General features: G+C 43.5%; 1 protein-coding gene across 1 annotated transcript; it reads right to left on the bottom strand.

Moving 5' to 3' along the window:
• Positions 1–419: 419 nt before the first annotated feature.
• LOC124545156 (cytochrome P450 6j1-like) lies at positions 420–22,430 on the bottom strand. The gene is made up of 8 exons (XM_047123990.1): positions 22,418–22,430; positions 17,764–18,185; positions 16,707–16,831; positions 16,255–16,514; positions 13,435–13,537; positions 10,357–10,578; positions 6,887–7,138; positions 420–826 (listed from the first exon to the last, which is right to left on the bottom strand). Exons 2-8 carry the CDS (start codon positions 18,156–18,158, stop codon positions 654–656), a joined length of 1,530 nt encoding a protein of 509 aa, XP_046979946.1. The 5' UTR covers positions 18,159–18,185; positions 22,418–22,430; the 3' UTR covers positions 420–653.
• Positions 22,431–24,251: the final 1,821 nt, after the last annotated feature.

Genomic DNA, 24,251 nt, shown 5'->3' on the forward strand with positions numbered 1-24,251 from the left:
ATGTTAATTTTTTTACTGGAGTGCTTGCTATTCGACATGTGTTGCAAAGAACAGATACTTGTCCCAAATAAATACCACAAAGTCAGATAACTTAAGTTGGCGACAAAAAATCTATTTTCTTATCAGGACTCTCAATCGGTATATATTTCTACTTCGTGGTAAGTGATATACTAGTGATTTTGAAGACTGCAGACACTTTGTCAGAGAACAAGGCATATGCGGCTATATTTCACTTAATAGTTCAGAAACTGTGTACAATATGTTTAGTGTGTATCAGAAAATAACTCGTTAGATTGCTTCAGTTCCGTTCCAGTGCAGGTCTAATGCAGGGCAACGGCCAGCATATTAGATGAAAAACGAAAATGAACAAAACGGGATACAACCGAGGATCGAATTAAAGGGTGTAACCCATGTGGAGCTACGAATTTAACAGAAGCTTTTATTACAAAACATCGAAGAAATACACACGACTGCAAACAACACAACACTTGGATCCGAATTACAGACACAAATAAACGCTTCAGATATAATTAGACGCAGTTATACTATTTGCTTCAACTGAGGAATACTTTGATCACTGTGCCTAACTGATGAAAGCATTGAGATTTAAAGTAAATGATGTGGCAACCAGAATCCTTGCACGCCGCTGGCCGTTATGAAGAGGTGGTCTTCTTGAAGAGTAGAGACACGTTTACTGCTGGAGTTCCGACAAACCTGGATGGATGGTAACTCAAAGTGGTAGGTGTGGAAGGCGCTGGGTGCACTTCGAAGTTGTTGAGAATGTGCACGAGAGCCACTTTCACTTGCATGTACGCGAGTCTCATGCCTGGAAGGACAAAACAACGAGATAATTGACAGTATTTTAACAGCACAGTATGTATTACCAACACACAGTATGCATTACTAACACACAGTATGTATTACTAACGCTACATACTACACTCCTGGAAATTGAAATAAGAACACCGTGAATTCATTGTCCCAGGAAGGGGAAACTTTATTGACACATTCCTGGGGTCAGATACATCACATGATCACACTGACAGAACCACAGGCACATAGACACAGGCAACAGAGCATGCACAATGTCGGCACTAGTACAGTGTATATCCACCTTTCGCAGCAATGCAGGCTGCTATTCTCCCATGGAGACGATCGTAGAGATGCTGGATGTAGTCCTGTGGAACGGCTTGCCATGCCATTTCCACCTGGCGCCTCAGTTGGACCAGCGTTCGTGCTGGACGTGCAGACCGCGTGAGACGACGCTTCATTCAGTCCCAAACATGATCAATGGGGGACAGATCCGGAGATCTTGCTGGCCAGGGTAGTTGACTTACACCTTCTAGAGCACGTTGGGTGGCACGGGATACATGCGGACGTGCATTGGCCTGTTGGAACAGCAAGTTCCCTTGCCGGTCTAGGAATGGTAGAACGATGGGTTCGATGACGGTTTGGATGTACCGTGCATTATTCAGTGTCCCCTCGACGATCACCAGTGGTGTACGGCCAGTGTAGGGGATCGCTCCCCCCACCATGATGCCGGGTGTTGGCCCTGTGTGCCTCGGTCGTATGCAGTCCTCATTGTGGCGCTCACCTGCACGGCGCCAAACACGCATACGACCATCATTGGCACCAAGGCAGAAGCGACTCTCATCGCTGAAGACGACACGTCTCCATTCGTCCCTCCATTCACGCCTGTCGCGACACCACTGGAGGCGGGCTGCACGATGTTGGGGCGTGAGCGGAAGACGGCCTAACAGTGTGCGGGACCGTAGCCCAGCTTCATGGAGACGGTTGCCAATGGTCCTCGCCGATACCCCAGGAGCAACAGTGTCCCTAATTTGCTAGGAAGTGGCGGTGCGGTCCCGTACGGCACTGCGTAGGATCCTACGGTCTTGGCGTGCATCCGTGCGTCGCTGCGGTCCGGTCCCAGGTCGACGGGCACGTGCACCTTCCGCCGACCACTGGCGACAACATCGATGTACTGTGGAGACCTCACGCCCCACGTGTTGAGCAATTCGGCGGTACGTCCACCCGGCCTCCCGCATGCCCACTATACGCCCTCTCTCAAAGTCCGTCAACTGCACATACGGTTCACGTCTACGCTGTCGCGGCATGCTACCAGTGTTAAAGACTGTGATGGAGCTCCGTATGCCATGGCAAACTGGCTGACACTGACGGCGGCGGTGCACAAATGCTGCGCAGCTAGCGCCATTCGACGGCCAACACCGCGGTTCCTGGTGTGTCCGCTGTGCCGTGCGTGTGATCATTGCTTGTACAGCCCTCTCGCAGTGTCCGGAGCAAGTATGGTGGGTCTGACACACCGGTGTCAATGTGTTCTTTTTTCCGTTTCCAGGAGTGTATTACTAACGCTACATACTATTACAATGTGTTGCCTGGTCATAATATTACTCTCTGGGTATGAGTTTACTAAATAACACTCCTATGGTGCTTGTTCTATGTTCGTCTTACTCGGTTGAAATATATACGCACTGGACTCGAGACAAATGGGACTGATCGTCAGATGTAGCGTTCCAGACAAACAGACGGATAGCCACGGCATTTTATTAAACATCACTACAATTCAGAGTGAAGCAAAGAAGTGGGGTATTAGAGAATCTGCAGACGAGCGTTATGCATCCTCTCGTTTTTTGTCCATTCTGACTTTATAACTTTGATGGAACTTACATTGTAGCGTCGAAATTAACAGTGACTTTTTCCGACTCGATTGTTTCATCACTCCTGTTTTCTATAGAGCACTGCAGCTCGCGTTCATAAGAACCAGGACTCTAAACCCATGACTGAAGCGGTCGTTTGGCTTCCTTTGAAGCAAACTAAATCTCTTGAAACATCTGTTGTCAACGACACTAACATAGTTTTCATTCTTTGTTTCTCCTCACTGAGAAGCGAGTACTTTTTAATAACTCTGTTCGTTCAGCTAAACCGTGTTTAAATAGCACAGTGCCCTCGTTTCACAACATCTACGATGTTATTGAGAAATAGATTATTTACATTTTAGAAAGCTAAGTTACTCGTTTAACGAGATCTGACTGAATGACTGTATTCAAGAGTCCGTTGCAGACAGAACTCAACACGTCGATCTTAACCGAACAAAATCGACAGATGTAAAGGTAATTTACGGTGGACTCCAAGGAAGTAGATAAAGCTCATTACCGTTTAGGACATAAATAAATAATCTAGTAGAAAGCGTCGGATACGGTTGTCTATATGAAAGTAACAACGCAAGAAGTTAGTATCGATTCGCAGAATTACCCACAGAGAATTAATGTGCGGTGCAAGCTCTGGCAGTTGAGCAAAAACGTAAATAAATGTAACGTATCGCGCATACAATGGAAAAGAAAGCCAATACTGTGCAACTACACAACTACACTGTTGGCGGAAAACTGCTGGAAACAGTATCTACCGCAAAATATCTATGTGTAATTATCCATAGAGACTGGAATGACATAAAATAAATAGTAAGAAAAGCAGTTGCCAGACTGAGATACATCGGTTTACTATAAATATTTCAGGAGATCCCTTTCAGGGAAGAGTCGGACAATAAAGGTAAAATTTAGAAATTTGAAGTTCCTATGGGACCAAACTGATGATGTCATCGTTCCCTAGGCTTATACGTTATTTAATCTTACTTAAACTAACTTACGCTAAGGACAACACACACATCCATGCCCGGGTGAGGACGCGAACCTCCGACGGGGGCAGCCGCAAGAAACCGTGATAAGGTGCCTGAGACCTCGTGGCTATCCTGCGCGGCGACAGTGTAGTACTTCGTCCCACATGAATCTCGTGCAATGATCACGACGAGGAAATTCGAGAAATTAGAGCGAATACAGGGATATAGCGACAGTCATTCTTGCCACTAGCGATTCGCGAGTGAAACAGAATAGGGTGTGTTAATTGCACCAGAAGTAATCTCCGCCACACACCATTAGGTGTATTTTGAAATATGACGTAGATGTAGAGCTCGATATCACGTGGTCATACCAGATTACTGGCCAACGGAGATGATATTAAATGTAGGTCTTCAGAAATATTAGCCAATTTTATAAGAGTTATTAAAGAACGTCGGCTGCGAGGCTGTTAGGAAACGGAAGAAGAGTTGGTGTGGGTCGGTTATTGGAGCAGGGATAGAAAGTTGACCCTACAGTTAAAAAAAAAGTGCAACACATTGCGTATCCATAGGCGAAGAGACCCAGCCCTGTTCGAGTACAGTATTTACGAAAACTCAATGGAAACAGCAACAATCTTAAAATTCCTACAAGTAAATATCTTGGGCGTTCTAATGGAGAATGACTACATCGAACTAGTTGTAGGAAAAGAAAACGCCAGGCTGAAACTGACTGAAACAGCGAAATATCTTTCACGACAGAAGTGACTTGGAAAGCAGCTGCTCGACTGGTTCTGGAGAACTGCTCATAAGTCTGGGATGCTGCTCACTTTGTAGATACGAATGAAAGAGAGGATATCAACCTCATGGAATCTCCAAGTACGAGAGAGAGAGCGCTATGGAGATGCTCGGTGTAATGCAGTGGCAGACACTACAAGAGAGGCGTTCTGTATCACTCAGGCGCTTGCTGTTGCAGTTACGAGAGCGTACGTTCCAGAAGAGTCGTGTTACGTATTAATTTCTCCCAGGCACGTGAAACGATCGCTATGAGAAGATCAAATCAAAGAAATTATGGATCGTACGAGCGTTTATCAGCAGTCGTTCTACTTTCCTTTCGCGAATGGTAGCAGGGGAAAGGGTAATTATAGCGCTACCAGAGGTACTCTCCACTATACACTGTAAGATGGCTAGTGGAGTACAAATATATATGCAGAGTCCGAATGCAAAGCAAATTACCTCACAGTTAAACTGAGACGATAAGTCACACGCAAAAGATTGTTCTTGTCCAAGATGTGATCGAAGGCACCCGGACTACTATTATTGGACATTAATATGGGATGTATCTAATATTCACCTTTATGATGGTTTTAACTCCGTTGGGGGGATTTTAATGAAGTTTTTCTGAATGTCTGTGGAGAAATGGATGCCCATTGTTCCTCAAAAGCCGACGCCAGAGGAGGCAGTGATGTTGGGTGGTGCGATCTGGAGCGAAATCAACGTTCTGACTCATCACGAATGTGTTCGATTGGGCTTAGGTATGGAAACGAACACGTAGAGCCATTCCAATGACGTAGTTGTCCGCAAACTAGTGACTCACAGAAGCTGTTCTCTGATAGGGTGCTATGGCATGCTGACAATTCTGATTTCTAACCATTCCTCGTCTGCAAGCAGTATGCAATGCTGCGAAATCATATCGTTCCGCATTTAGCGTTTTCTTAAGCGCAATAAGGGGACCACACGATAACAACGAAAAACACTCTCATACTGTAATAACACCATGTCCTTAGAAGTTCACTGTCGGCACTGTACATTACAGCAGCTAACATTCTCGAATTGTTCGCCCTACCGAAACTGTGCCGAAGGGTACATCGTGATTAGACGCTGTATATCACTCGTTTCCCAGACATCTATTGTCTAACTGCGTCGGTCTTTACACGAACTCAAGCGTCGCTTCAGTGCTGAAACTTGCGGCTTATGAGGAGCTTCTTGAACATTCTATTACATTGTTTTAAATTCCATACTCGTACTGTGCTCTTAATACCTTCTGCTGATTTCTTTCGTTTTGTACAACCACCCTCTACAGTGCTTATCCTTCAGTAAATGTGGTCCGCCTGGACTTGGTTTAGCTTTGATTGCTCCTTCGCGTTTCCGTTTCACAGTCGACAAGAGCAGGTTTGAGAAGATGAAATGTCTCTGGTGGATTTCTTTCTCAGGTGACATCCGTTGACTAGTCGACCTCAAAATCCATTCATCTCTATTAACCGACGCGTTCTGCTGTTACTAATCCTGCACTGACAATGCTCCCCGCCTCCTCTGATAGGTGGTGGGTCCACTTCACATGGCATCTATTGATCAACTCCTTAATACGTGGCGGTCTGCAGAATCTTTGCTCAGCTACTGTATTCTTTTTGATCCTTCCCATATGAGGAGAGACTGTTTGACACGCAATGTTCGATAAGCTGTTCGGCTTCTAATCGTTCAGTATATCTTACCATTATTTCTTGTCTATAGCACCCATGTCACTGGTTGCAACAATCGCAATAGCCTCGTCAAGAGACTCCACTTCGATTTGGCAAACAGTGGTTACCAGTTCACATTTATGCTTAGATCGACGGTAATCATCTTGTAAGACCTGTACCTCTGGCAGTATAACTGCGTATATCCGCTTCATAGCAGGTTCTGAAAACGCCTGTTACCAGTGTGAACGAATTCCAGCACTGCGTAGAGTTGCTCAAGGAACACCGCATCATAACCGACGTGCGTAGAACTGGACCTATGGACCCATGGCCAGAGATTTCCAGTGATTTATGATTATCGATTTGTTCCTTCTAGGACATGTCAGGAACGTTGAGTGTGTAATAGAAGGTGGCTCCCGCAATTACTGATCCATTGCCCCACACTGAGCAACGCTAGACGCAGTTTAGCAGCTACTACTGCTAAGACCGAATACCTGTTGTAAATTTATGAGGAGATGCCTGTAAAGATTCGTAGATTGAGTATTGTTATTGGTATTCACTATGACAATTGCATGCTTTTCATACGCCTGCCACGTAAAATGCGCGTCAGAAAGACTATTTGCGTTAAAAACAAATCATTCTGTTCCCTATTGTTTTTCAAACGCCAAAAGTTTATTCTGAGGTGCTAAGTACCCGGTTTAAAATGTTAGTATGATTGTGTGTCGTATATTCGACACCACACTCGCGTGTTGGTCGACAAAGACGCAGTTGGAAGCGGAAACACCAGTGTCCGGGTGCTCACCGAGGCACGTCCTGGGGCCCTCGCCGAACGGCATGAACGTGTGGCTCGGTCTGTCCCTGGAGTTCTCCTCTTTGAAGCGGTCCGGCCAGAACCTGAGCGGCTCCCTCCAGTACTTGGGGTCGGTGTGGAGACCGGCCACCGACACGAAGACTGCGGTGCCCTTGGGCAGCACTATGTCCGTCCCTTCTATCCTGTAGTCGCGAGACGCCTCGCGGTTCAGGAAATTCACTGTGGGGTACTTCCGCTGCGTCTCTGAAAACAAGAAAAATCACTATTAGTCGGGCCGCCGTCTTCAGCGTATACTGGGTGAAAGATGCTTAACAAATGACGATCCACCCCCACCACCCCCTCCCCATATCTTTCCCTAATTTGCAATCGTATTTTAATATTTGCAGTTTCTCCTTTCGAGGAACACGGCGGCGAGTTCTAGTCGATGTGCTGGCCCCCAAACTCACCAGATGTGAACCTGATCCAACACGTCTCGGGTGTGGTTGAATGTGGCGTCAGAAGTCATCACCGCCCCCCCCCCTCCTCCCCCCCCCCTATAATTTGCTGGAATTAGTTGACTTGTGTCTTCAGATGTGGTGCCAGTTCCCAGCATCTACCCACCAAGCCCTCACTGCATCCATGCTAAATGGCGTCGCTGCTGTTATCCGAAACAGAGGTCGACACGCGGCTATTCGGTGGGTGGTCATAATGTTCTGTCTGATCACTGTACGAGTACATCGATAATACAGGGTGTCCACAATGAGACTCCAACATTTCAATATCCTATATCTTTCTCGTTTCAGATGGTGAACCTGTGAATCCTGAAGGGGCAGACAGAGCAACTCAACGAGTTGGTGGTGTGCAAATTTGATACGCCAAGTGGCCGTATTGGAGCTGCAATCAATTGTTTTAGCAAAATGGAGGATATGAAGGAGCGTGCACAAGTGCTCTGTTGGTACGCAGAGACAAAATCGGCGACCCAAGTGCAAAGTCGAGTTCACAACAAGACTATAAAGAAGTCGTATGATCAGTGTTTGACTGCTGGGAGTGTTGCGAAAGGGCATGGTGGTCGTAACCCTGGGATCAGGCATCATGTGGAACAAGTGCAGCGATCATTCGAACAAAGTCCACAGAAGTCAGTGCGACGGGCAGCACGAGAACTTCGTACGAAACGTTCAACAGTGCACAAAGTGCTTCATCAGCAATTACGTTTGTACGCATATAAAGTGCAGGTTGTGCAAGATCAAGCCTGATGATCGACAAAATCGAGAGTAATTTGCATGTGTCATGTCAGATCGCATTGCCGCGGACGAGACATTTTTATCACGCGTGATGTTTACTGACGAGGCAACCTTTCACGTTTCAGGGGCTGTCAATCGTCACAATGTGCGCATCTGGGGGTCCGAAAATCCACATGCACCTAGGGAACACATGCGCGACAGTAAGAAAGTTAATGTGTGGTGTGGTTTGATGTTAAATCGCATTGTTGGGCCGTTTCTCTTTCAGGAGCCGACTGTGGATGGAACCATCCACCTGGACATCTTGGAACAATTTGCCATGCCACAGATAACAGACCCGCAGCCAAATGTGATGTTTCAACAGGACGGTGCACCAGCCCATTGGAACTTTGACAGTCGAAAAATTTTAAATGACACATTCCCGCGGCGATGAATTGGCCGTGGAGGTCCAATTCCTTGTCCGCCACGTTCGCCCGACATAACCCCTCTCGATTTTTTCTTGTGGGGTTATGTGAAAGACCGGGTATACTCTACACCAGTAAAGGACGTGCAAGACTTGAAACAGCGCATAAGAATTGTCATCAACTCTGCCACAGAACAGATGCTCCGCAACACATGGCACGACATCGATTATAGACTTGATATACTTTGCGCTACCCGTGGCGCCCATGTTCAAGTGTACTGAACCGTCCACCTGCGTATGAAAACTTGGTGAGCTGCTGTATGATTTCCTTGTATTTGTTCGTCAATAAATTGTGTTTCCTCTCAGATTTTGTGAGTTCAAATGTTGCAGTCTCGTTGTGGACACCCTGTATTACGATTTAGCGTTTTTGCTTCACATATTACGTATTCAGGCTGAAGTGCCTCTCGTGGATTTCTTGCGTACATTGTAAATAGTTTCCTCTTTTTACCTGAGCCTGCAAGATCTTTATAAGCCACATGACTTCATTGCACAACTTTATTGCTCTCACTTAACTCTTTTCACATTTTGTTAATTTCTTAGTTCTAGTAACGAGTGTGTATCTGTGAAATCACAGACGCTGCTCACTGCAGCTGCAAGCATACAGGGCATACAGAAGCATGACGTACCAGAAGTGACCTAGGGCTACTGCCTCTGCTCTTAGGCCATCCGCATGTGTCAATACCCATGGACGTGGCATTCTTACGCTCTGCAGGATCCGATGTCAAGTTTCATATATAATATCATGTACACAGGTCTTTCAAATAGAAAACTACAAGTTGTTGGATCCATTATCGAATATGTGCCATTTTAAAATCTTTTAAGAAAAAATCCCATAGCAGAGAGCTAATATTTTTAAATACTCGTAACATGTTTTATATGATGATTAAGTGGATGACACATATATTTACTAGGTAGACTCAACGACTCGCACATCGAGTGTAGATAATGTGATTCTACTTGACTATATTTCACAAAAATTATTTGTAAACATTTCCTGCTCCTGTAATGTTACCACGTCTCTTCCACACAAACTGTCGTATTTTTGGTTAATAGGTACAATACATTCTGAAGAAAACAGTTCAGAACTGTCGAAACCATGGTCAAGGTTTAATAAAACCATATTCTGCAATTGGTTGACAGATATTTCCTATCTATCTTTTATACGTCTGCAACATAGCTCGTAATTAATTAAACAAATACATGAAGTATTGCTCTGCTTAATGTAATGGAACGTGCTACCAAAAACAATAGTATTAAATAATAATGAGTTGTAGTCGTGTTGTATGATTTTTCCCACATTCGTGATAAAGTTATTATAGTATAGCCAAATGGAACAGCTCAAAACAAATCCCTAGATAACGTAATCATCTTGGCTTTTGATACCGAACTGCTGCAGTGCGGATGCACCAAAAATGACGTAGCCAAGTGTGGTTAGTTCCATAGCAACCTCACTGGGTTTCAAAATTATTGACGCAAGAAAGTTTACTTCCTGAGATACTTTGACTGCTGTGAACAAATTGAGTTAGACGCAAAAGTTTTGCATACTTGAAAATAATTGCACAAAAGAGATTAGCGTCTAGATACGCTGAAGTCTAAAGCAAGAAGAGTCGAAGTATAATTTTTTTGTGTGGTCTTCTCCTCAGACACACACTATAAACTTAGAATGTCTTATCCTTAATGCTTTTTTATATTATGATTCATCTTTGGCGCATGCAGCAAAATTAGTGGGAACATGTTTCAATAAGGTGACTACAGTGTACCCGTTGCTAGGTAGCACTCACCGCTGACGACGTTGGTGAGGTCCGTCATCTCGTTGATCGCCTCGTACGTGATGTGGCCGCCGTGTTTGCTCAGCACGTGGCGCACGTGCTGGCGCACCTCCTCCTGCAGACTCTGGTTCCACGCCAGCTCGAACAGGGCGAAGGCCAGCGTCGAAGACGAGTTGTCGAAGCCAGCAGCCAAGAACGACATCAGCTGGCCTGCGATGATCTCGTTCGTCAGCTCTGCAGCAATACACGCCATCACAGTCTAGGATAACAACTCTCCACTCATTAGTAGGCAAAAATATGTTACAGATAAATACACTCCTGGAAATGGAAAAAAGAACACATTGACACCGGTGTGTCAGACCCACCATACTTGCTCCGGACACTGCGAGAGGGCTGTACAAGCAATGATCACACGCACGGCACAGCGGACACACCAGGAACCGCGGTGTTGCCCGTCGAATGGCGCTAGCTGCGCAGCATTTGTGCACCGCCGCCGTCAGTGTCAGCCAGTTTGCCGTGACATACGGAACTCCATCGCAGTCTTTAACACTGGTAGCATGCCGCGACAGCGTTGACGTGAACCGTATGTGCAGTTGACGGACTTTGAGCGAGGGCGTATAGTGGGCATGCGGGAGGCCGGGTGGACTTACCGCCGAATTGCTCAACACGTGGGGCGTGAGGTCTCCACAGTACATCGATGTTGTCGCCAGTGGTCGGCGGAAGGTGCACGTGCCCGTCGACCTGGGACCGGACCGCAGCGACGCACGGATGCACGCCAAGACCGTAGGATCCTACGCAGTGCCGTAGGGGACCGCACCGCCACTTCCCAGCAAATTAGGGACACTGTTGCTCCTGGGGTATCGGCGAGGACCATTCGCAACCACCTCCATGAAGCTGGGCTACGGTCCCGCACACCGTTAGGCCGTCTTCCGCTCACGCCCCAACATCGTGCAGCCCGCCTCCAGTGGTGTCGCGACAGGCGTGAATGGAGGGACGAATGGAGACGTGTCGTCTTCAGCGATGAGAGTCGCTTCTGCCTTGGTGCCAATGATGGTCGTATGCGTGTTTGGCGCCGTGCAGGTGAGCGCCACAATCAGGACTGCATACGACCGAGGCACACAGGGCCAACACCCGGCATCATGGTGTGGGGAGCGATCTCCTACACTGGCCGTACACCACTGGTGATCGTCGAGGGGACACTGAATAGTGCACGGTACATCCAAACCGTCATCGAACCCATCGTTCTACCATTCCTAGACCGGCAAGGGAACTTGCTGTTCCAACAGGACAATGCACGTCCGCATGTATCCCGTGCCACCCAACGTGCTCCAGAAGGTGTAAGTCAACTACCCTGGCCAGCAAGATCTCCGGATCTGTCCCCCATTGAGCGTGTTTGGGACTGGATGAAGAGTCGTCTCACGCGGTCAGCACGTCCAGCACGAACGCTGGTCCAACTGAGGCGCCAAGTGGAAATGGCATGGCAAGCCGTTCCACAGGACTACATCCAGCATCTCTACGATCGTCTCCATGGGAGAATAGCAGCCTGCATTGCTGCGAAAGGTGGATATACACTGTACTAGTGCCGACATTGTGCATGCTCTGTTGCCTGTGTTTATGTGCCTGTGGTTCTGTCAGTGTGATCATGTGATGTATCTGACCCCAGGTATGTGTCAATAAAGTTTCCCCTTCCTGGGACAATGAAATCACGGTGTTCTTATTTCAATTTCCAGGAGTGTATTATAACTATTTTTTGATGTTCGGACTAGGAAATTAGTGACTGCTTGCTAGGAATTATTGCCGTGAATACTTTATTTTCCACGACAGCAGAAGCACATCAGATCATTCTGTAACGAAAAGCGGAGTTCTTGGCGCTGTGTATTCGGCCCTAAATTTCTTCGTGTATTCTTTTCATCAGCTGTTAAAGCTACTTTCGGCGAAATAAAACTTGGCATTCATTTACATACCACAACTGACGGGTAGCTTTGGATCTCGCTACTCAGGTCCATGCACTATCTTGAGAACTTCAAGCAACCTATCATCCGCTGCAGATGCAATGCAGTATTCGTACACACACTCAAGACGACTTTCAAAGGGTTATGGATAAATCGTCTGCTACATTCAAATTCATCTCTACAGCTCTGAAAGTGAAAATGGTTATTATGGCTCAAGACAAACGGATATGGCTGCCGTAAGATTAGATCCCTCCTTGCGGAATGCAGGCGACGTGCTCTTCTACCTCAGCTCACTAGTGTCAGAAGATCTTTTCCTCGACGACGAATTGGCAAAGCGGCGAATACTTGGCAAGCTCGTCACAGGAGTACGGACCAACTCTCGCATTGGCCTCAGCAGTGACCAAAGAAACTGCCTGAGTAATGAAACTTCCTGGCAGATTAAAACTGTGTGCCGGACAGAGACTCGAACTCGGGACCTTTGCCTTTCGCGGGCAAGTGCTCTACCAAAGGTAAGAGACGAGGTACTGGCAGAAATAATGCTGTGAGGACGGGGCGTGAGTCGCGCTTGGGTAATACAGTTAGTAGAGCACTTGCCCGCGAAAGGCCAAGGTGCCGAGTTCGAGTCTCGGTCCGGCACACAGTTTTAATCTGCCAGGAAGTTTCATATCAGCACACACTCCGCTGCAGAGTGAAAATCTTATTCTGGATGCCTGTGTAATGTTACTAGAATCTTCCCTTATGGAGTGTAAGTCATTGCTGATGATGTTTCTCGTATCATTGCAGATCTCTTACAAAGGTCCATCATCAAGTTGTTCTGAAGAATTATTCTTAGATATTGGACTCCGTAAATTTTCCAATGTAACTTGAGATTATTTGCGTTTAAAAGTGACTTAATCTTACTGATTTTATGGCACAATGAAACATCCCAGGAAATCTAAAGAAGACCGAAACATAAAAACTTATACATTTTTGCACTCTGTATACTGTCTTTGGAAAATTGTACTTATCTCTCATTACTTTTGAAATTTATATTTTTAATTGTGTTATCAATCTAACGTAAGTAAAGGTAGCTATAATTATCGCCTCGGTAAAATCTAACTGCGATCATGAAACTTAGGGAAACAGATGCTGTACTCACTGAGTTGTTCGTTATCACCCTCTGCCTGCTCGTCCTTGATCTTCGTGAGCATGTCAATTACGTCGTTTCGCACAATGCCCGTTTCCTTCCGATGCTCTATCAGCTGTGGACAAAAGATACATGTTAACAGGGCTTATTTTCCAGGACCTCAGGAGAAATGATCCATAAAACGACTACGTCTTTCTGAGTAAATTATTGAACTAATTTAAATTAATTTATCGTGAAACGAAAACCAATGTGATGTACAGGTGAGACTTGTACCTACGCCATGACAAAAGTAATGAATTGTGCCACTTTTTCTTAACTTTGACAGCCCATAAAATTAGTTCTTATCACGAAGACCGGTAAGACAATAACATTTTTTAACAGATGACAAAATAGGTGTTGCTTTAGGAATTGTATAAAACTCAAATCAACTTACGCTAATGTATTTTTTTTAGAATGTATATGTTGGTGAAAATATGTAGTAAATTTGTTGTAGTTTGCCTTCGTATCCCTCGTGTTCTGCATAAATATCTTTACATAATCAGACTTTGTTTGACTTCTGAATGATCTTCACGGATGCATACTTCCAGAATGTCTTCAAGATCGTCTTTTTTCTCACATCAGTCGAATGAGGAAGATACTGTTATATCTCACGTAGCACGTAAGTTTCATTAAATCTGTTACTATTGACTCCTACTCAACATTTAGAGAACTCATTTGATCAGAATTTTTTTGCAGGGAAAAAATCTGGCATGCCATTATGGGTACATTTAGGTGGGAGTGTACAAGATACTTCTTCCCGGAAGCAGCCCTTTTCCATCCATCCTTCCCGGGTGATATCACTTCATTCCCCATGGTGTACAGGACAATCAATAAGATCGCTTTATCCCTCGTATGCTTGGAAAGAGCGTGTAGATACAGGCTTTTAGGCAAGTACTACTGCAACCCCTAGACAACATACATGAATCCTCCGTGTCTCATTTAATGTAAAAACCAAAAGAAGCTTTCGAAGTAATGAATTACAGAATGGTAATATTCAACGGATGAATGGATGTCACCGTCGAAAAGACGCAACACACAGAGACTTAGCTTGGGATGTTCCTCAAATGATAGTAGTCCCACTGCCACATACATTATGTTACGCCCACATTTTACCGCTGAATTTAATAACCTTACGAAAACAAATCTCGAATTTTAACTATAAAAAAGTACCAGAATTCGTAATTATCTTTCCTACATAAAGTCCAGAGGCTGGTGTACCAAATTCTAGGTTCCCAGAATGAGATTTTCTCTCTGCAGCGGAGTGTGCGCTGATATGAAACTTCCTGGCAGGTTAAAACTGTGTGCCGGACCGAGACTCGAACTCGGGACCTTTGCCTTTCGCAGGCAAGTGCTCTACCAACTTTTTTTTCCTTTTTTTTTTTAAATCTCATTTTGTTCGTTTACGTTCGTTGTATCTGCTCGGGGCGGACGTCGTTGTTCCATTAACTCTTTTTTTTTTTTTTTAAATTACAGAGGGCAGCTAACCCTCTGACCGAACGCGCTGAGTTACCGTACCCGCGTGCTACCCAAGCACGAGTCACGCCCCGTCCTCACAGCTTCTCTTCTGCCAGTACCTCCTCTCCTACCTTCCAAACTTAACAGAAGCTCTCCTGCGAACTTAGCAGAACTAGCACTCCTGAAAGAAAGGATATTGCAGAAACATGTTAGGTTCGCAGGAGAGCTTCTGTTAAGTTTGGAAGGTAGGAGACGAGGTACTGGCAGGAGTGAAGTTGTGAGGACGGGCCGTGAGTCGTCCTTGGGTAGCTCAGTTGGTAGAGCACTTGCCCGCGAAAGGCAAAGGTCCCGAGTTCGAGTCTTGGTCTGGCACACAGTTTTAATCTGCCAGGAAGTTTCATATTCTAGGTTTATAATTTTTCCTCTCATATATTACTTCAAATATAAGACATATAAATAAATTGCAACTTCACCACTGACTGTTTTGATCCCCATTTACTGAGCTACATACAGTGCGCAGCCTTCCTCTCAGATTAATAGGTGGTTATAAATAAAATCTTGTCCCTCAGCACCGAGTAGACAGTCGACTATAAAATACCGTTCGTCACCAGATCTAAGGACCAACTCATTTCTTCCATGCAACATCGAAATGCTTTATCCCGTGTACTTTTAACCGTAGCCTAGCCTGTATTTCTCATTCTCTTCCGGTACATCATTGATTATGATCTTTTACATCAAAACTTTTACGCTAGCTTTATTCTGCTTTCTCCTTAACTACTTCAGTTTTTTCTTCCATTTTGTCTTTAGTTCTTATTGTATTATTTGTCCTGCAAGGAATGTAATAAAAATCAATATTTAACCTCATACATTAACTGTCATGTAATAATATGTATGGGGTATAAAACATCGATTTCAATCAACTTCGAAAGATTCTAGATAAACCCTCCCGAACCTCTGTAAGTGCCGCGCAGAGTGGCCGCGTGGTATAGGGAGCCATGTCACGGACTGCGGGGCCCCTCCCGCTGGAGGTTCGAGTTCTCCGTCGAGCACGGGTTTGTGTGTTGTTCTTAGTGTAGGTTAATTTAATTTAGTTTAAGTAGTGTGTAACGCCAAGGACCGATGACCTAAGCATTTGGGTCCCTTAGAAAGTCACACACATTTGAACATTTTTCTCTGTGAGTCTGCCAGAAACTACGGATTAAAATATTAAGTGGCTTGTTCGACAAAATCGTAGTGCTGAATGCTTGAATCAGATCATAAAGAACCTGCAAAACAATTGAAGTCTGCTGTCCTTTTGTCTGATTAGTATTTAAATGAATCTGAATGGTTCCTGCGTACCTTAACTGTGTTTTGTACAAAGAAGTCCTCTACTTTCTTGCTGCCAAGTCGAATGCGGAGTGTGGACAGGATCTGTGGAGCGAAGAACGCCAGCGTGGTGATGATCCTTCCAACGACGGTATCTCTCAAGATTCGCCGCACGTGCTCTCGCAGAGGAGACTTTGGGTTTTCGAGAGAGTTAGCGTTTACACCCATGAAGATGGAGCAAACCGAGTCCGTCGTATAACGGCCCATGACGTCCTTCAGTTCCACTTCAGTTCCTGAAGTGCAAATACAACAAACATTTTACAATTTTATCATTAAAACTGAGAATGAAACAATAAGTCTACGGAAAAATTCTAAGCACAGTGTCACTTCGTTAAATTAGTGAAGTGAACACTGGCCAAAAATGTTTTTTTGTCTTTCATTTAGAAATAACTTAATTAGTTCGTTTGAACACAAAAAGACCAAACCTTTTGACGCTGCAGACTCAAGGTGATGGGCCAGTTTCTGTCCAGTTTCGTTCACAAGGTGGAACATGAGCTTCATCTTGCCGGAAGTGAATGCTGGGGATAGTACAGTACGTAGTTTCCTCCATCTGAAACAAAACAACAAAAACATATCTTTTATTCTCTCATTTACTGACTTATTGTCTCTCAGTTAGAAAATATTTAACCTCGTCTTACAAACAGAAACCCCTTTTTCTGAGTATTGCTCGACAAAGAGGCCTTTAGATTTGTACTTATTAATAAAATTTTAGAGAACTGTGTATTAATTATAAGTTTTCACAGGTGTTTTTGAACATGTGTTGAACAGGTATTGCTGATGGTACCTCACCTGTTGGTATATACAGACACTGTAGTACTTTATAGATACTTGTAGTTACCCAATATGAAACACAGCTCAAAATTCAGCACAATTACTGACAACTTTTAGCATTCTATTTCGTTTCACGGGATGGAAACGCCTGAATAGAAAGGATGGAATAGAAAAAACTTTTAAAATATCTAGGAACGTGTCAAAAATGTAATAGCGGTATATTACAAGAGGGTGATGAAACCAGAAGGCATCTATGCAGGTGAAATATATATTATATACACAAGCTAAAATATTAGAGAGAAAAGCAGAAGGAGGAAGCGAAGGGATCTGAAAGTTAAGAAGACGTATACAAAAAAAAAGGAAAAAAATGGAACCAGTAAGTAAAAAACAACTGATATATTTTGGATCATCATATAGAATGAATCTCTGCCAAAAGGAGCATTAGCATGTATCATAAGAGTAGAAGAACCCACAGTCAGAGATATGTTGAGACGGATTATGCCAAATTTACAGGCATTATAAGGCAGATGCAGTAAGAGAACATGTTTCGAGAGGTGTGAAGAAAGGAAAAATTAACTGAATTTGTGATGTGGTCTCTATCTGGTGAAAACAAAGAATAAAAATGAAGGGAAGATATAAAGGAGCATAGCCTTCTTTACTCTGGAATAATACACGGTGTCCATACCCCTGCCTGTTCCGCGAGATACTCACCCAGCGCCATGTTGGCCAAAAAGAGATGAGGCAATGACCGGGTCAGTCGCTGGGTCGATCTTAGCGTTGGTTGCGTAGAACGTGGAGAAGTCGGTGCTCATGATGCGTCCTATGAGAGCGGGGTCCTTCACTAAGAGGATGGGCTTGTCGAAGGCGAACATGCCCATGAAGGGAGCGTCTCCAGCCTTGCGGTAGCATTCGAAGGCTGGTTCCCCCATGTGCCTCTGGCCGATCACAACGCTGCCCATGTTGCCAACGTAAGGTATGGGCTTCATGTAGGGGATTCCCAGCTTCTTCCAGTAGTCGAAGTTGCGCGTCGCGTACCAGTAAAGCAGTGGTACCAACAGCAATGGCAGCGCAGCGTCCAAAATCCAACTGCCCGTCACCAGCGTCATGGCGTGGATGTTTTGTGATTTCAGCACCTGGCAGCAATCATATAACATTAGCATTAAACAGCAGCTGTCGTAGACCTGAGAAAAGTATTGTGTAGTGTTAGAAATCTTTGATTTTAGAGTAGATCACTATATTGAAATTATCTGCATCTAAATATACATGACTACTCTGCAAATCACTCTTAAGTGTTTGGAAAAATGCTGATAGGACCTTTTCCAGATTACTCCACAACCATTCCACTCTCCAATAGCCCATAGAAAAAATAAAAACTTAAATCTTCTTGTGCGACATGTGATTTCTCGTGTTTAATTACTAACGTCATTTCTCCTTGTGAAGGTGGAAGTCAACAAAATATTTTCACGTTTTTAGGGGAAAGTCGGCGACTGGAATTTTGGAAAGGATATAGCCGCAAAGAGAAACTCCTTTGTTTTAATGACTGTTAGCCAAGCGCGCATTTCTATGACAGTCTCTTCTAGTTCGGGCTAATACGAAACGAGAAACCTGTCCTTTAACTCTTCCTTAGTCCTCCGACATTCCTAACTGGGGAGGAACCTATAACATGCAAATCTACTTTGGAAGAGGACGGACAGACTAGTGTGGGCAATAGAGATGTTGCCTCTTCTAACAAGGGAACCTCCCAATCGGACCCCCCTCAGATTTAGTTATAACTTGGCACAGTGGATAGGCCTTGATAAACGGAACACAGATCAATTGAGAAAACAGGAAGAAGTTGTGTAGAACTGTGAAAAAAATAAGCAAAATATACAAACTGGTCATCAGTCTTGGCCACATAGGTAACATAGAGGAGAAAGTGTGCACAGGAGCGCAGTGGTCCCGTGGTAAAGTGAGCAGCTGCAGAAGGAAAGGTCCTTGGTTCAAGTCTTCCCACGAGCGAAAATTTTACTTTCTTTATTTTTGCATAGTTATTATCTGTCCGTTCGTTCATTGACGTCTCTGTTCACTGTAATAAGTTTAGTGTCTGTGTTTTGCGACCGCATCGCAAAACCGTGCGATTAGTAGACGAAAGGACGTGCCTCTCCAATCGGAACCGAAAACATTTGATCGCAAGGTCATAGGTCAACCGATTCCTCCACAGGAAAACACATCTGATATATTCTATACGACACTGGTGACGGCATGTGCGTCATGTGACAGGAATATGTTGTCGACCCACCTAACTTGTACACTTGGCGAATGGGTAAAAAGTCTCTCCTACCTTGCCCGATTTAGGTTTTTTTGTGGATGTGATAATCACTCCCAAAAAGTGATGAAAACATAAGAATTTGTCACATAAACTGAAAATAAAAAATTAATCTTTTCACTCGATGGAAGATTCGAACCAAGGACCTTTCGTTCCGCAGCTGCTCACGTTACCACGCGACCACGGCGCTGTTGCGGTCCCAGCGTCCTTAATGTTGCCTATCTTGCCATGAACTACTCAGTTTGTATATTTTGCTTATTTTTTCACAGTTCCACACAACTTCTTCCTGTTTTCTCAGTTGATCTGTGTTCAGTTTTTCAAGGCCTATCCACTGTGCCAACTTATAACTAAATCTGAGGGGGGTGCGATGGGGAGGTTCCCTTATAAGTGTTCTGGCAATAAAATGCAGCATTTTGTTTGCTTTCCAAAAACATTTTTTGCATGGCCATTTCAACTGAAGTTGTTCGCTAGGCAATTATTTAAAGCCTGAAATTGGTGTGATTTACCATATAACCGAAATCGAAAGGGTTCCTTGAAGCACTCGTCGGGTGGATCGTGTGCCTTTCATTGTTTCCAATCGATTGCTGCGTTTCGCACCGTACAGATTGTCTTGTGAAAATCATTTTGCAATTCCATTTGCTCTGCTAATGCCTTTACTAAACGTAAACGACGACTCATCTGCGAAAATGCGAAAGAAGATTATCAGATATTTTCCTGAATCTTTTGCACAGATTCGGAACAATTTCCTGTCGATGAGATCAATTACTTCGCTTGAATGAGAACAAGATTGATATTTTCTTAATCCTTGCTGCGTTTTTCTCAATAGAGTGTTTTCTACGAGGTATTTCGTTGTAGAGAACACAGTAAATCTTGCAGTATCCTACTGCAAACCGATATGATTGGTATGAGCCTAAAATTCTTCTTTTCTGTTGGTGTGATCTATGAGAGTTACCGTTTTTTAGATACGGATTATTCCTTGTGCGAGCGCTAGTAATAGAGTTAAAACTGCAGCTATTTCATCAGTATACTCCAAAATGTAGCTAACTGATATACCGTGTCCGGCCAGAAACTTGCCTTTACTAACTAAAATTGCTTTGCTACTTATGTATTACTCACGATGACAGCTGTTCCTGATTCGAGTTTTGGAATATTTACTGCACCTTCTTTGGAGAAAGAAAACACTGTTTAGTAAGTTCAATGGCATTGCTATCACGCTGGTGCACTTTACATACAGCCATAATCTCATAGGATGTTCTACCAGATTTCGATAAATATTCGTTGTAGTTGCTGCTGAAGCATCTCGCATTGATTTTCTCACTAAAGTTTGAGCTTATGCAAAACATCGGTAAGTATAGAGATATTGGTCCGTTTAAATCTCGCACCTTCTGAGTTGGTTCTGCAACAGTGTCCTCGCCTTTAATGTACTATAGAGAGTCAGTTCCGTTCGTTATTAATTTACTTGAAATTACATCTGGTCTACGGTTACATAGTTGGTTTAGAAGGGTTGGTGATTGTTTCTTATGAACGCATCAAGTACATTTTTTATCTGAATTTTTAAATAGGCATTACTTCTTGTTTACTTTTTGTGGATTTTCATATTACAGTATTCAGTAATCTGTTTTCAGTTTCGCTGCAATATGCTTATGGCCACTACGCTCAGGTCATCAGTCCCTAAGCTTACACACTACTTAACCTGAATTATCCTAAGGACAAACACACACACCCATGCCCGAGGGAGGACTCGAACCTCCGCCGGGACCAGCCGCACAGTTCATGACTGCAGCGCCTAAGACCGCTCGGCTAATCCCGCACGGCAATACCTACGCTCGTCAGGATTATTAGAGGTTAAGAAATCTAGTATGTTATTGCCAATTCAGTGGACTCCTGAACTATTTCGTCAACATAATTTTTGGAGGAAACATTCAGTATAATTTCGGACGCCTTCACAAATTTACTCGAATTTATTTAATACATCTAGGGTAGATAGAAGTCGCCATGAACTACATATAACATGTGAGTCGGTACTTACACGAAATGAAGCTCATATTGTGCTTGAGCCTCCCCAAAGCTATAACATCTGAGTCTGGAATCGGTAAAATGAACGGACCGTCAATGTAGTGTTCTACCTTTAAAATTTGTGTCTTATCGACAGATATATAGTTTGGGGCACAATAATGGGTATGGAGTGACAGTCACACACAGAAATTATATTTGCATATTAATACTTGTCATGTAATGTATGAATGAAAGCGATTTATCTCAGTTCCACTTACGATTTTTTTAGATTGCGTGATCGTATGAGTGAAGCGTTAGTGAAAACTGTAGAATATATAGCTAGAACTTAACGAAAAAAATGGTTCAAATGGCTCTGAGCACAACGCGACTTAACTTCTGAGGTCATCAGGTCATCAGTCGCGTAGAACTTAGAACTAATTAAACCTAACTAACCTAAGGACATCACACACATCCATGCCCGAGGCAGGATTCGAACCTGCGACAGTAGCGATCATTCGGTTCCAGACTGCAACGCCTAGAACTTAACGAATTGGCCCCCTAGGGCAGTGGTTGACAATTTTATTATAAATGTAAAGTTATGTGCTTGATGAGACTTCGTAGTGACCTTTGATTACATCGCAATAAGCCATAACCGGAGCCAGTCACACCACAGTGGAAAGACGTTGGGATATGAAGGAGGAAACGTAGTAAACAGTCTGTGCGAGTGACCACAGGTTTATGGGAGATTACATCATAAGTGGTACAGAAGAGCAGCTAACACACACGAAAAGAAAAATCTGAAAACCGAAGCTGAAAATTCTGAGGAATGTTGTCTAAAATGTTTGAAGTATAGAGGCAAAAAAAATTACGAGCTAAATTGACTTGCTAAATGCGGTTTGTACGTTACATTCACTTACGGTGCACTTAATAAACAACACGGCAGTATACGAAGGAGTCCTTTTCGTTAACTTTGAGGAGAGGATATTTTCAACATAGGAAAATACAATGTAAAACACAATGACAGAGCAATGAAAGGCACTGCCAGTCCTTAGCGGACTTACCTACTCGAACAGCTCTGGTGAGTGATCCTCACTACACTGAGTTGTCTTAGATCATTGGCCTTTATGTACCATTCTGCAGCAGCTGTTACCCCCCACTCCTCGTCGACAACTTTGCATAGCACTGCCATAGTGACGAAGCGCGTTTGATAATCCGCAGCCGACCGCAGACGTTGTGGAGGTCACGGCCCCAGACAAGTTCTTACGACAGCCGCAACGGCCTAATTTCACGTAAGGCATGTGTACACAGTAGCAAATGTGTGTTTGGCGTACTTACTGCTTAACCTATCTTATGCCTATATAAACATAAGTATCACAAGCACGACTTACATGGTCTCACTTTTCAGATTTTCAACTAGGATAGCAATATCATCAACGGATCTTCACATTTATATCCTCTCTCCAAGAATTTTACTTCGATTAATTCGACTCCCGAATCCTCCATTTTTCTCATAGCTTCTTCGCTAAACAGACTGAATCGTAAGAGCAACTGCAAGACTGCATCCCTGATCACACACTCTTCTTAATATGAGCACAGCGCTCTTGGTCTTCCATTCTTAATCTCCAGTTATGGTTCTTATAAATATTGTCTTTCGTATGCATTAATTACGTTTTTCTCAGAATTTCAAACAGCTTGTGCCATTTTACTGTAACACCATAGCTCTAATGCTCTACCGATTTATTTTGTTTTTGTTTCATTAATATTACATTGTTAAGCTTCTGTAAATATTGTTTGTTTGAACGATAACACAAAATTGTATACTTCTTTCTTTGTACAAACTTTGATGTCATGGTTTGGTTCTATGCAAAGTAGTGTATCTGTCATTTAAATTCTTTTTCCCATTTAGAGGGAAAAAAACTTACTATATATAATTGTAATTTCTGCGTGAATAATTTTTTGTAGAAATGTCAATATGTGCAAATGTTCTGTTTTATTTAATGTATTTGGTTGCTGTTATGTAAACTGCTGATCCTCACTTAGGGTTCTTAGTTAGTTTGTATGTAAAAGGTGTAATAGTTCCCCTCAGGAACGGAACTGTGTAGCGTGCGCAAATTGTGGTTGGCGTAGGTAGAAATGGTGGAACAAGAGTCAGTAGGGGACGAGCCACCAGTCGGGGACGAGATACGAGTCGGGGACGAGCTACCAAACTGTGCACTGCCATGTAAAAGATGCATATTGTGCTGGTTCCGAGAGAGGCTTTTTCTACTACTTTCCAATGCCTCGGATGGATGGATAAACAGCTGGAACTATTCTGGAATTTGTATCAATCATCGCCACCAAGAAATGACAGAATCCAGCAATTCTACCTGCAATTCCACCTAACAACATGCAGTTGCCACCACATTGCGCAAATATTACATCGGAATACTACAATGATGTACAGTGAAGGATCAGCTTAATGGATGTGTTAGTGTGCTCAAATATAAGGTAATTTATATCTAAATTTATGTACCTACCCTGATTTTTCTCCTCATCATAACACCTCTCAGTTTCCTCTACGTTTGAGCTAAAGTGATATCCGAGTGTCCTTACTAAAAGAACATTAAAGCCCAGTATTGTGCTCATTAATGCCTCTTCAACATAGCAAAAAGAAAGTTAAAGTTAATGCGGCAAGAGAGTGAGTTAAAGTAAATGTCGTTTGCTGAAAATATTCCTATTAAAAGTGCTTATTAAAGTGCTGTTGTCAACTTCAAAACTAAAAGTTCTTAAGACTGAGGCTTATAAAGTAAATGAGCACATTGTTGTCTGTAGTAAATTCTAAAAGGTGAGTCAGTTTCTTGCAATTTTGTCCACATTGTGTTTCGCTGTAGTAAAAGTGGGAAACTGCAATAGTAGAAAA

This window comes from Schistocerca americana, chromosome 8 (assembly GCF_021461395.2).
Source record: "Schistocerca americana isolate TAMUIC-IGC-003095 chromosome 8, iqSchAmer2.1, whole genome shotgun sequence".
NCBI classification, from domain to species: Eukaryota; Metazoa; Arthropoda; class Insecta; order Orthoptera; family Acrididae; genus Schistocerca; species Schistocerca americana.